Source organism: Zootoca vivipara, chromosome 2 (assembly GCF_963506605.1).
Source record: "Zootoca vivipara chromosome 2, rZooViv1.1, whole genome shotgun sequence".
In the NCBI taxonomy this organism is placed as follows: Eukaryota; Metazoa; Chordata; class Lepidosauria; order Squamata; family Lacertidae; genus Zootoca; species Zootoca vivipara.
Window position 1 is genome coordinate 33,688,880 of NC_083277.1, and position 13,800 is coordinate 33,702,679.

General features: G+C 42.3%; 1 protein-coding gene across 3 annotated transcripts in view; it reads right to left on the bottom strand.

Moving 5' to 3' along the window:
* Window positions 1-6,810: 6,810 nt before the first annotated feature.
* Window positions 6,811-13,800, bottom strand: part of SUMF1 (sulfatase modifying factor 1) — a 61,593-nt gene continuing 54,603 nt past the window's right edge. For 2 of the 3 annotated variants that reach the window (XM_035106598.2, XM_060271355.1), the window contains exon 9: window positions 6,818-9,141. In XM_035106598.2, the coding sequence (XP_034962489.1) occupies window positions 9,028-9,141 (114 nt within the window). In that variant the 3' untranslated portion in view covers window positions 6,818-9,027. Of the gene's footprint in view, window positions 9,142-13,800 lie in introns of all 3 variants that reach the window. The other variant, XM_035106599.2, reaches the window with a different exon arrangement.

Below are 13,800 nucleotides of genomic sequence, written 5' to 3' on the forward strand. Positions count from 1 at the left end.
CGGCTGTCTGTCTCATGGCTGAGCTAGCCCTGGCTCCCTTCCTTAGTATCAGAATGCAAGTTTGCAACCTTACGATACGGCAACAACCACAGAACGGGGGGAAAGGATGAATTTCCTACCCTTAACAAGGAGATTTACTCAGATGTAAAATGTGACAAATGTCTTCTAGAATATTCTCTAAGCAGTATCTAGGTCAGGCATGTCAAACCTGCGGCCCTCCAGATGTTTTGGCCTACAACTCCCATGATCCCTAGCTAGCAGGACCAGTGGTTGGGGAAGATGGGAATTGTAGTCCAAAACATCTGGAGGGCCGCAGGTTTGACATGCCTGATCTAGGTGAATGAAGTGTCTTTGTTCATTCCATCCCCACCAGTCTGTCCCCCAATTGGTCCCTAGAAGTTGGACTACAATTCCCATGATCCACTTCCATCTTAGTCAGTGATCAGAGAAGATGGGATTTATAGTCCATCAACATCTGGAGACCCAAGGCTGAAGAACAGCCCTGACCTACAAACTAGGAGTTCTTTGGCTGTAAGATCAACAAATGCTAGGGGACTAACTTGGTTTCCTTACCTACGTTTCATTCTATTAAACATACAGTTTTTCAAGAGATGATGGGTGCAGTCCTATATTCACCTTAGGGTAAGTCAGTTTCCAATGTAAAATATAGGCTTTCAGTGTAAAACTGGAGCTAGGAGTTCCTGGATGCCAGAGAATCAGCTATATTGCACGCCTCTGCTCACCCAATACTTACCAATACCTCTTTAAAAGCAAGATTGCAACCGACAGGTGCCAGAGCAAGAGAGAGATGTCATGCTTACCAAATGCATAGCTCTATAGGCATGAAAGCACAAGCTACTGGTTCAGATGCCATCCATTTCACTTGTGTTCTGATTTTACAGATGAGTGGGTAGCTCCAAGAGCAAGGCTTTTCAGACTTGTTAATAAATATATTCAAGAGTCTTTAGTCCCATACAAGAGATTTGCTCAGCCATATGTCAGGAGCTTGAAGGGAACATTTTGTTTTGTTTCATACTGGTGGAATATTAAACAGCAGAAAGTACCAGGAAACCAATGCTTTGAACTATCTATAAATGTTCCAAAGTAGGATTTAGTGACAACTGTGTTTCTTTCAGCACCCCTGCTTCCCAAGTATCTTTCAAAATTAGATTTGAAGAATTAATATTTTGCTCTGTTAAATATATATGTTGTTGTTGTTGTTTAGTCGTTTAGTCGTGTCCGACTCTTCGTGACCCCATGGACCATAGCACGCCAGGCACTCCTGTCTTGCACTGCCTCCCGCAGTTTGGTCAAACTCATGTTCGTAGCTTCGAGAACACTGTCCAACCATCTTGTCCTCTGTCGTCCCCTTCTCCTAGTGCCCTCAATCTTTCCCAACATCAGGGTATTTTCCAAGGATTCTTCTCTTCTCATGAGGTGGCCAAAGTATTGGAGCCTCAGCTTCACGATCCGTCCTTCCAGGGAGCACTCGGGGCTGATTTCCTTAAGAATGGATAGGTTTGATCTTCTTGCAGTCCATGGGACTCTCAAGAGTCTCCTCCAGCACCATAATTCAAAAGCATCAATTCTTCGGCGATCAGCCTTCTTTATGGTCCAACTCTCACTTCCATACATCACTACTGGGAAAACCATAGCTTTAACTATACGGACCTTTGTCGGCAAGGTGATGTCTCTGCTTTTTAAGATGCTGTCTAGGTTTGTCATTGCTTTTCTCCCAAGAAGCAGGCGTCTTTTAATTTCGTGACTGCTGTCACCATCTGCAGTGATCAAGGAGCCCAAGAAAGTAAAATCTCTCACTGCCTCCATTTCTTCCCCTTCTATTTGCCAGGAGGTGATGGGACCAGTGGCCATGATCTTGGTTTTTTTGATGTTGAGCTTCAGACCATATTTTGCGCTCTCCTCTTTCACCCTCATTAAAAGGTTCTTTAATTCCTCCTCGCTTTCTGCCATCAAGGTTGTGTCATCTGCATATCTGAGGTTGTTGATATTTCTTCCGGCAATCTTAATTCCGGCTTGGGATTCATCTAGTCCAGCCTTTCGCATGATGAATTCTGCATATAAGTTAAATAAGCAGGGAGACAATATACAACCTTGTCGTACTCCTTTCCCAATTTTGAACCACTCAGTTGTTCCATATCCAGTTCTAACTGTAGCTTCTTGTCCCACATAGAGATTTCTCAGGAGACAGATGAGGTGATCAGGCACTCCCATTTCTTTAAGAACTTGCCATAGTTTGCTGTGGTCGACACAGTCAAAGGCTTTTGCATAGTCAATGAAGCAGAAGTAGACGTTTTTCTGGAACTCTCTAGCTTTCTCCATAATCCAGCGCATGTTTGCTATTTGGTCTCTGGTTCCTCTGCCCTTTCGAAATCCAGCTTGCACTTCTGGGAGTTCTCGGTCCACATACTGCCTAAGCCTGCCTTGTAGAATTTTAAGCATAACCTTGCTAGCGTGTGAAATGAGCGCAATTGTGCTGTAGTTGCAGCATTCTTTGGCACTGCCCTTCTTTGGAATTGGGATGTAGACTGATCTTCTCCAATCCTCTGGCCATTGCTGAGTTTTCCAAACTTGCTGGCATATTGGGTGTAGCACCTTAACAGCATCATCTTTTAAAATTTTAAACAGTTCAGCTGGAATATCATCACTTCCACTGGCCTTGTTATTAGCAATGCTTTCTAAGGCCCATTTGACTTCACTCTCCAAGATGTCTGGCTCAAGGTCAGCAACCACACTACCTGAGGTGTACGAGACCTCCATATCTTTCTGGTATAATTCCTCTGTGTATTCTTGCCACCTCTTCTTGATGTCTTCTGCTTCTGTTAGGTCCTTACCACTTTTGTCCTTGATTATGGTAATCTTTGTACGAAATGTTCCTTTCATATCTCCAATTTTCTTGAACAGATCTCTGGTTTTCCCCATTCTATTGTTTTCCTCTATTTCTTTGCATTGCGTTAAATATATATAGTCTTGAAATCTACTAATTGTAGTACTAAGTGTACTATGTGCACAAAAAGGCACATAGAAATTTAAGATTAGATATGATTAGATTATTGGGACCCAGGTGGCGCTGTGGTTAAACCACTGAGCCTAGGGCTTGCTGATCAGAAGGTCGGCGGTTCGAATCCCTGTGACGGGGTGAGCTCCCGTTGCTTGGTCCCAGCTCCTGCCAACCTAGCAGTTCGAAAGCACGCCAAAATGCAAGTAGATAAATAGGAACCGCTACAGCGGGAAGGTAAACGGCGTTTCCATGTGCTGCTCTGGTTTGCCAGAAGCGGCTTTGTCATGCTGGCCACATGACCTGGAAGCTATACGCCGGCTCCCTTGGCCAATAATGCGAGATGAACGTGCAACCCCAGAGTCGGTCACGACTGGACCTAATGGTCAGGGGTCCCTTTACCTTTACCTATGATTAGATTAAATCTAAGATTGGACCTTTCAAAACACTTATATTGACTTGAGTTCTGCTTGTGCATAAACACACTCAATTTTAAGCATAAATGGACATAGTGGATCTAGAGATTACATTCAGATTGGCTCGTGCACTTTTCTTTGCTCTCTCTTAGTGTGTGTGATTAGCACATAACATTGTGAACTGCTTTGAAGGGTTCCCCCCCCTTTTTATATTCGAGTGGTGTATAGTTTTTATGAAGTACTGTAAATAAATGGCACACCAATAACCAGACTTGTGCCAACAGTAAGACAAACTTTCTGGCTTTTCGTGGTTAATCAGAAATGAACACTGTCCACCTGCTTTGATCCTCCCATCAGGAATCAGATAACCCAGGAAACCATGGAGTAACACAAACCAGGGATCTTGTATTGTTGCTCCTTAACAAGTCACAAGAAACCATGGCTTGTTGTTGGTTTGCTGCTGATGGCTTGCTCAGGAGCAGCAAACCAAGAACGCTGGTTTGGATGTACTACAAAGCCAAGGCTTCTGGTTCGCTTATCTCACAACCAGGGGAGGAGGGAAACGGAAGCAATCAAGTCCACTGTTCATTCCTGCTAACCCAGGATAGGGCAGAAAATCTGCATTATCATGGCATACAAAGGGACAAAGGTGAGAAGAGGATCCCTCTGTTTAAGGGTCTCTTACACCCAAATGATTCGAATATTCAATAGTCAGATTGAGCCACATCTGTGCTATCACAACTGGGGAATTACTTGCATAGTGCAGGAGTAGTGTCCCCACGTCATTGCCATTATGCTGGTACATTGTAGACATCTAGGGGCATACACAAGTAATTGCTAGATAAACCAGCAGGAAAGACCAAGGAATCCTTTTAAGCTTGTAGATATGTTTTGCGTTGACTGAGACAGGTTGCAGGTTGCAGGTGTAGTATAAAGGATCACTCTGTGCCAGTGGAGAAGCAGGAATTGTAATTTTATCCTGAAATCCTATTCATACTTGAGAGCAAGCCCCACTGAACATACTGAGACTTATTTCTGAATATGCATGCACAGGATCAAGTGGTTTTCTCAGATTTCAGGGTGTAGCTAATGAACTTTAAGGGTGGGAGACAAGGTTCTACTTACCTAGTCACTTCTCAGTTACAAAGCTATTGTACTACCAACCTTACTGTATGCCTGTGGAACATGGACCACTTATAAAAACCATCTCCAACTCCTCAAAAGATTCCATCAACGGTGTCTCCAAAAAAATTTACACATCACTTCGGAAGACAGGGGAACTAATATCAGTGTACTGGAAGAAGCAAATATCACCAGTGTTGAAGCAATGATTATTCAACATCAACTTCGTTGGACTGGTCATGTTGTGCGGATGCCTGATCATCATCTTCCAAAGCAACTACTCTATTCTGAACTTTAAAATGGAAAGCGTAATGCTGGTGGTCAACAAAAGAGGTTTAAAGACTGTCTCAAGGCAAATCTTTAAAAATGTAGTATAAAAACTGACAACTGGGGAACACTGGCCTGTGAGCGCTCCAGTTGGCAAACAGCCTTTACCAAAGGTGTCATGGGTTTTGAAGACACTTGAACTCAGGATGCAAGGGAGAAACGTGCTAAGAGGAAGGCACGCTTGGCAAATCCACACCGTGATCAACTCCTGCCCGGAAACCAATGTCCCCACTGTGGAAGGATATGTGGACCCAGAATTGGCCTCCAGTCACTTACGGACTCATTGTTAAAACCGTGTTTATGGAAGACAATCTTACTCGGCTATGAGTGATCGCCAAAGAAGAAGAAGAAAGACTGTTTTCAGGGTTCATAACTGGAGAACTCACTGGGGCACACTTCCCAACACAACTTGCCTCCTGCAGTGTTATGCCATAGCACAAACAGGAAAGCCTTTGATGATAACTTTAGACAGCAAACTTGTGCAATCAAAGGCTACGGGAGGATACAACAGCTGAGCACTTTCCATTATGATCAAAACAGCTCCCTCTGACATAATCTAACACAACAACAAAATCCCCATCTCCACCTTTCCACGTCTCCAAATCTTGCTGGGGCACTTCTTCCCTAGAAGAACACAGGGCAATTTGCTAAATTCACAGCTGGACTGACAACAATTACTTAGGACAGGAAATGCCACAAATGCTGAATAGCTAAGCAAGCAAAACACTAGCCCAATGCAAGAATCACAACTGGGAACAGAGTGTTTAATTAGAAGCCACGATTTATTTATTTTAATTTTGTATTTTAAAAAGAAAATTGCAGGACCAGGAAGAAAAAGTAGAAACACTTTTCTTGCCCCCCACCCCAAAGGAAAACAAAATGCATTGCTTGATCCAGGCAACAATCTTGACTGGGTTGTTAACCTTTAAATGTACAGTATTTGCTAGAAAGCTGAAGATGGGTAAAACTGCTAAATAATTCCCAATGAATTTCAATATGAGATCCAGTATACTGAAGAAATCCCTGAGCATTATAGTGACAGGGATGAGCAGGGATGAGTGCTGGACATGTTCAGATTTCTATGTTAAACTGCTGACGTGAACTTCTTAATGCTTTTCTTAACAAGACAATTAGATAAAGAAGTGTGCTACTAATTTCTCAGTGTGTATTTGTGGTAAAGGTTTGCTTCATATGCTGTGCATTTTGTCAAAACTGGAATCTGAAGATGCCCTTGCAGAGGTCGTTGTGGGGAGCTGGTGGCTTTAGTGATGATTAATATAAGCTATAAAGCAGTGCCACTCTTTCAAAAAGTCATCTGTTGTAACACAAGCTCATGCTACTCTTATCTGCTTAATAAGCTTCTCTGCTAACAATGGAGTCCAGACAGTACCAGATAGTCAAAGCTATTTCTTCTTTGATTTCCATCACTTTGCTGTAACTTGCCCCACTGTCAGCAAAACGAATAGAGGGCTGGCCCTACCATTAGGCAGAATGTGGTGATTGTTAATCCTTCTAGCACTTTAACATCCTTGTCTCATTCACCCCAGTGAAAATTCTTCTCACTTCCATTTTACACATGTGAACCAAGGCCAAAACTACCCAAGCGTTTGCTGTTGATTAACTTAGTTCGTCTCAGTTTTGTGTTATTTTACTACGGTAGGCCACACCATGTGCAGGTATATACTGTACAAGCTAATACTAGCTGTTTCCATTACACAGAAGTCACTTTGATGGTTTGGGTTGGTTATTCCGCCAAGGTCAAAATCTGTACAATTACTACCCAGAAGTGGTTTTACAGTGAAAATGTCTCTGTGGCATCCAGTTCTGTGGTATCAAAAGACCAAACAGCTACAATATCCTTCTTTGGAAGAAGAATGGAAAACAGTAGATTAGATAGGCAAAAATTATAATATAATAATAATAATTTATTATTTATACCCCGCCCATCTGGCTGGGTTTCCCCAGCCACTCTGGATGGCTTCCAACAGAAAAATGAAATAAAATAATCTATTAAACATTAAAAGGCTCCCTAAACAGGGCTGCCTTCATATGTCTTCTAAAAATCTGGTAGCTGTTTTTCTCTTTGACATCTGATGGGAGGGCGTTCCACAGGGCGGGTGCCACTACTGAGAAGGCCCTCTGCCTGTTTCCCTGCAACTTGGCTTTTTGCAACGAGGGAACCACCAGAAAGCCCTCAGTACTGGACCTCAGTGTCCGGGCAGAACGATGGAGGTGGAGACGCTCCTTCAGGTATACTGGACCGAGGTCATTTAGGGCTTTAAAGGTCAGCACCAACACTTTGAACTGTGCTCGGAAACGTACTGGGAGCCAATGTAGATCTTTCAAGGCCGGTGTGATGTGGTCTCGACAGCCGCTCCCAGTCACCAGTCTAGCTGCCGCATTCTGGATTAGTTGTAGTTTCCGGGTCACCTTCAATGAATATGCTACTAGAATTCAATGAATTTAAAAACCATGTATTCTACAACATCATGAAATGTGAGAAGCTTACAGCACACCAGCTTGCTTAGCACTAACAGATGCTTAATTCATATGATTAGAAATCTTTTAAGTCAAAGGTGAGGAACTTGTAGCCCACCAGATGGACCCCCAGCAGCCAATGGTCAGGCATGACAGAAGTTAGAATTCAACAACAGCTGAAGTGCCATAGGTTCTCTATCCCTAAGTAGTAATGGCATTTCAGGGCTTAACAACATGATGCCCACCAGATGTGCTTAAGACTCCAACTCCCATCAGCCCATGGCCCATGAATGTCAGGAGTTATAATCCAGAAACATCTGGAAGGCACTTCATTGGTTATGCCTGATTTATTGTATTTCTTACCCATCATAAGGTTCCTGAGTAAGTTACAAATACCTGTATATAAAATGCAGACTCAAAATAAGTTAAAAGTTAAAACCATTTACAACCAGAAGACTAGTGTGTGTCACACACACACACACACATATTTTATAGTGACTAGAAACAAGACAGAAAATTTCAAATTCTTATAGCAAAATGTTTTGGCTTCCACCTTTATCAGTTGTTCTCAGACCGAGTGACATCGAATACATTAGCTAACGGCTTCCAAATTCTATAGCTAGGTCTCAGTATTAGCACATTTAAGCCTCACAACTTATTTTCATCATTTCCCCTATCATTATGTTTTATGTATTTTCTCCCCAAAAGGGCCATTGACTAGAGAAAGAACTTTTTGCTGTTCTGCAAAAGGAGTATCTTTAGTATAAGTCAGTGATGTACAGGAGTTCAAAGGTAGTTTGGTACAGTAGGAGATATCCAAAGACACCTAGAGGGTCCAGGTTTCCCATCTCTGGTGTACACTGTGTCTGATTCTCACCCTACCCCTCCTCATTTCACACACCAATACTTCAGATGTCCCTTTCATTCAACCAACCATTTGGTCCAGAAATGCCAGCCTTACTCCTAACTAAATGTATATAGGTTTCCATCCTCCGTGAAAGGATGTTAGATTTGGCAACAAGGAAAAACTGGAAACATTAAATGCATTGTTTGTGCACATTTTTTCAAATTTGGGTCATTTGTAGCTTCTATAAGGATTATACGCACTCTTATGAAAACGTATTTGCAACTAATTCAAACTGTATACACTGGTGACTGCATCTTTAGGAGTCTAATCCATGAGGCTAATTAAACAAAAGTTGATTCCAGTATTGTAGGAAGTTGGCCACTGAAGGCCATACCTGGTATCGGGGGGGCCGCTTGGAAGCCACACACTGTATTATTATTAAAAGAAATAAAGCAGCATTTCACCTCCTAACTGCTTTTGTAAATCCATCTCCTAGTTGACGCCAATTGCCTCTTAAACATTTCTTTTCCTTATTAAGAGACAACCCCCTCAATTCATGGCCATGATTCTTCTCAGTTCTCAGACGTAAAACAATCAAAGTTAATACTCCATACATCAGTGCTAGATTTCCGGAAAAACAAATGAAAATCCAGCCCGTATTCCCCCTCCCTCCAAGGTTCATTAAAGCAGAAAGTTCAGCATTTCAATTTTCATCTTTGCAAGCAAGACATCCTTCACTGAGCCATGTTCCTACTCTTCCTTAAGCGCTTCTCGCCTCGGGTGAGATCCTTCGGTCCTCCACAGCTGCCAGCCAGCCTTTGTCACTTTAAGTAGTCGGGCAGCGTGTCAGCAGCACAGCGGAACCCCAGGTTCGAAGCAGAGCTGTCAGGGGTGTTTTGGCTTCGGGCTGTGCATCGATACCTATAGCAGTAGGACTGAGAGGGACAATGGCGCTGTTACCACAGGTGTCAATTAAAGTGTGCCAATTCATTAGCTGAACATGCCAAAGTATTCCTGCACTGGGGAGATCCTATATCAGCAACAAGGAACATGAACGGTAGCCCCCCACCCCCAAAAAATGGTGCCTGCCTGAAACGAAAAATCATAAACTAGATAAATTAACCCATCTGCTGAAAGGGATGGTCTTCACCAGGCACCCCCAAAGTTCGGCCCTCCAGATGTTTTGGACTACAATTCCCATCTTCCCCAACCACTGGTCCTGTTAGCTAGGGAATCATGAGAGTTGTAAGCCAAAACATCTGGAGGGCCACAGTTTGGGGATGCCTGGTCTTGACAGCCTGCCTCTCTAGGATGAGAAGGAAAACGGTTAGGTTTTCTCCTGTGCACTACCGATGTAAAGGCTTGGCTTTTTTCATGGCTTTTTCACTCAGGCAAATATTACTGGAGCTCAACTCCAACAAGCAAAACAACACCTTCTGACTTTAAGAACATCCTCCAACTCTACAGTTTTATGGTTCTGTTTTGGAAATGGTTCCAGATCATCCAGTACGGAGACTATCAAACATGTAACATGTTCCTTTGTGTATGATTCCCCTTGCCTAGCAGCATATGTGGGAAGACGTAGTCAAGCCAGGGCTGCTTTTCATGTGTCTCTTGGCGCGTGATCTGAAACCCCTTTAGTAGTCAGTGGTTTTGGTGCCAATGTTTTACCATCTTTGAATGAGCCTCTAAGAATTGTCCCTTTCTCTTCATTTTAGCTTCTTTTAAAATCCTCCTCCACACTTTTTGCCCTTTCTTCAATTTTATTCTGTCATGGACTGCGCCTCCCTAGCAATCGTTTCAATCTCCTTGGGGAGGCCTGCCTTATCTTTTGAGAAGTGCAGCTGTAAGAGAATGATAGGAATTTTGTTGCCATAGTGATCTCAGCCCCTTATAATCCTTTAGCATATCTTCTGCAGCGATATGTAAGGCAGCAGTATCTGTGTGATACAGTGATATATTTAGAGATGGGGAAGTGGTAACAGAGAAATGCTGTTGGTGTCCATACCTGATGTCCACAACCACATACCTAGTAGTGATTCTGGGATCATGGGGTGGGCACCTCTATCTGTATATTTTATGAATATATATATACAGTATTCCCTCTAATACAGCCAATAGGACACAATTTTTGGTTCCCTAAGTTTGCAATTGCCTGTTATCCCTATTATCTGAAAACTTTCCAAATTGCATCCAAATGGATTTGAACTAGGGGGAAAAACCTCTTATGCTTACAGAGGACACAGTATCAATATTTGTTACCTGCTCACCCCCAATCCACTGCAGCCCTCCAAAAGATGCTGCTGAGAGTTGGGGGACCCTCTAGAACAGTTCGGGAAATGATACTGAAGGTGGTAGGAGCGACTGGCAAAATGCTTTTCACTAGTGCAAAGCACCCATTGGATACAACCCATTAACTCGAAATAAATCCCAATATTTTATTTACATATTTAGTAAAACACATTAAAGTCAACAAAGTTGGCAGTTTCAATAGGCTGGGGTGTATTTATCTGAGAATACTTCCAACACATCTGTAAGTGCCAACCCTACTGTAGGTATGTGCTTTAAGAATTTGCAAGGCTGGCACAGCATGTACAGATCCACTGAAATAAACTACCGTAATTTGGACTTCAATAGATAGCTGTGAGCATTGGCTTCAGGTTGCACAAGGCAGAAAAACCTTAGTCCATGGGGCAAAACTCAACCACCTATTATATAGCCAAACTCTTTCTATTGATCCTATTTAGAAGCTATGTGATAGTATAGCAAATTTTAAAATCCAGTTATCCATTACCATTCACAGAAAGACATAAACCTGCATTTCTTGTATGTGTTTGCCATACATACATACACACACACACACACATACACCAATCTGCATTTGATGCAAAGACTAGACCTGCTGTCCTGGGGTTCTTGGGAGGAAGGGTAGGATACAAATAAAATAAAATATTAAAATAAAATAAAATAAAAAATAGACCACTGGTTTGTTTGTTTTTTGCCAACAGAGACTTATCTCAAAATAGTACACACATTATCACAATATACCATGTGAGATCTTGATTAGAAGGCCCATTCAGTGCCTAATCCTGCAGCACATAATCACATGTGAACACAGCTGGATCACTCATAGTCTATAGCCAGTAACCAATGGGATTTATAGCTTAATAAACAGATTCAACCTTTCTGTCTGAGCTGTAGCCCAAAATGTTTACTGTACTTAATGACAGTGATTAATGATAATGACCTGATGCACTTTGTAAGGCAAATCCATAACTGGATTTGGTTTGCCTGTGGCCACCGTATTAATTTGTGGCATAAGACAGAAACTTACTGAATAAGGCAGAGGGTTCTGCTTTCAGTTTTTTGTGTTTGACTATCTGAGCAGCACTATATTTAGAAAAGCCAAACATTTCCTTATGTGAGTGATTAAATGGATACAGTCAGCAGTTGTTGGGATGCATGACATCAAGATGACTTTTCCCATTAAACGAGATCAGTCATCAACACTGACTACTCATTTGCCTTCTGCATTAAAACTCGGCTCACGGGTCAACAACTGCCTTTGAATTAAGATGACCTAGAACAGAGAGGTAATGACATATGTCTAGGAGAATCTTATTTAATTGACTGAAAACTTAAGAAAGAGGAAGGGTGGACCATACAGCTGTGCCCTGGGATTTCAAAAATTGCCAGTCAGTGTAGAGATTCAATTAGTTTGATATAGCAAGGATGGGCTAAAAGTGACATGCCAGAATATATAATACAACCATCAGCTACAAGACACACGTCAGTATAATTTCAGATCTCCTCTCAGCTACTGTTGATGCCGAGAATCCTCTTTCCCTCCGGAAGATTCTCTCAAACTCATCACAGTCCCAGTTTTCTTTGCTCCCTCTGCCCCTGGTCATCCACTGCTTAATCTATTTCCCTTTCAGCATTCCACAATTCCTGAAGATGGGCCTGGAGCCATAAGGTTACTGCTGCGTTCCTTCTTCTAGCTTTGATATTTCTGTACCCAGAACCTGTAGGCCCTTCACGTACCTCAATAGGCAAGCTCTGTGTATTATGGTCATTTCCTTTCCTGACCAGCAAAATCTAGCTTCCCCTCAACAGTATCACTGTTGCTGCGCTCTCCTTTGGACGCTTCTGCTTCTCCAACACACCCTGCCCTGGATTATTGCTGCTGCTGCAATGGCAGCACTGACTTCCTTGCATCACCCTGCCACTTCAAGCCCCCGGTCGCTCCTTCTTCTCATTTATGAGTTCATTTTGAGCACTTCCCTTTCCATCTCTGTGTCACTGTGGTATGTTGCGATTGTGCCCGGAATGGTCTCCCGCAGTGCCTCCAAGAGACCACCTCCCCTATTTCCCTCCGTGACAAACTGGGGGGCAGCTGCAGGACTGTAAGACCCCAGGGCCTCCATGAATTGGTGGGCAGAAGGGAGACTGTAAACCAGCCCGCTACAATTGGGCAGGTGCTTTACCCTCACATTGAAACAAACAGGACGGGCAACCTTCATGCATTGCAGAGGGCTTGAAGTAGATCACCCTTGGGATCCCTTCCAACTCTACAATTCTACGATTCTATGCTTACTCCGAACAAAGTCACAATGAATGAGTTTGATAGGCCCTTAAAAATGTGTAACCTTCATCTAGATCGTGTCTGACCTTTGTGTTTTGCTCTTTTTTTGCAAGCTATAATTTTAAAATCCTGGCACAAACTGCATATTATAATGTTAAGCTTGGGACAGGCAAGGTATAAGGTGGGAAAACACAAGGCAATACAAGTGCAAGGTTTGTGTGGTGCTCCTTACAGGTGGATCACTTTGATTGCTTCATAAAGGCAGGTCACTTTGAACTGTTAAACTTGGAGACTTATTTGGACAGCAAGGCAAAATGTTGTGTTGGTATGCCTGCTTTCTATCATAACACTTTGTCAGTTTCTCTGTTTATAGGTTGTTGTTTTATTTTCACACTCAAACACTGTTTATTGACAGGCAAAAGACAAAGAACAGATCTGCATATAAGATCACTAAGTAAACTTATGCCATTTGACCTCTAACATTTAATGCTGGGTGTTGTCGTGCTGAAACAAAAGCGGCTTTGAAGAGTATTCTAGTATAAGAAATAGGAGGAAAGGAAGGTTGGGAGTTTATGGGCTCGGGAGGGGATAATTCAGGTTGGTACTTTCAGAATTCAGAAAAAGTTTCTTGGCTTATTTCAAATAATCTCCTGCAGTCTCAGTTACCTATGTCTAAACCCTAGAAATGGATAGACAATCCAGAAGTAAGGTTTAGTAAAGCACTGCTTCATTATACTGTGCGTTCTGACCCTGAGATAACAAATGAGTTTTCACATCCTTAAAAAAAAAGAAAAAAAGACTACACTATCTTCAGTAGACTCTAAAATGGGCCATATTACTCATCTGTAAAGAAAACTGCAATGCCGCTGTTAATTTAATCAAATCTGCTAATTAATGTGTGACATTGATTTCACCCCAAAATAAAACCTGGAACATGTGATCTGAATGTAGGAAATGTAAGCTTCTTATGGAGAATAGGTTACAGATGAGAATCTTAAAGTGTGTTTTA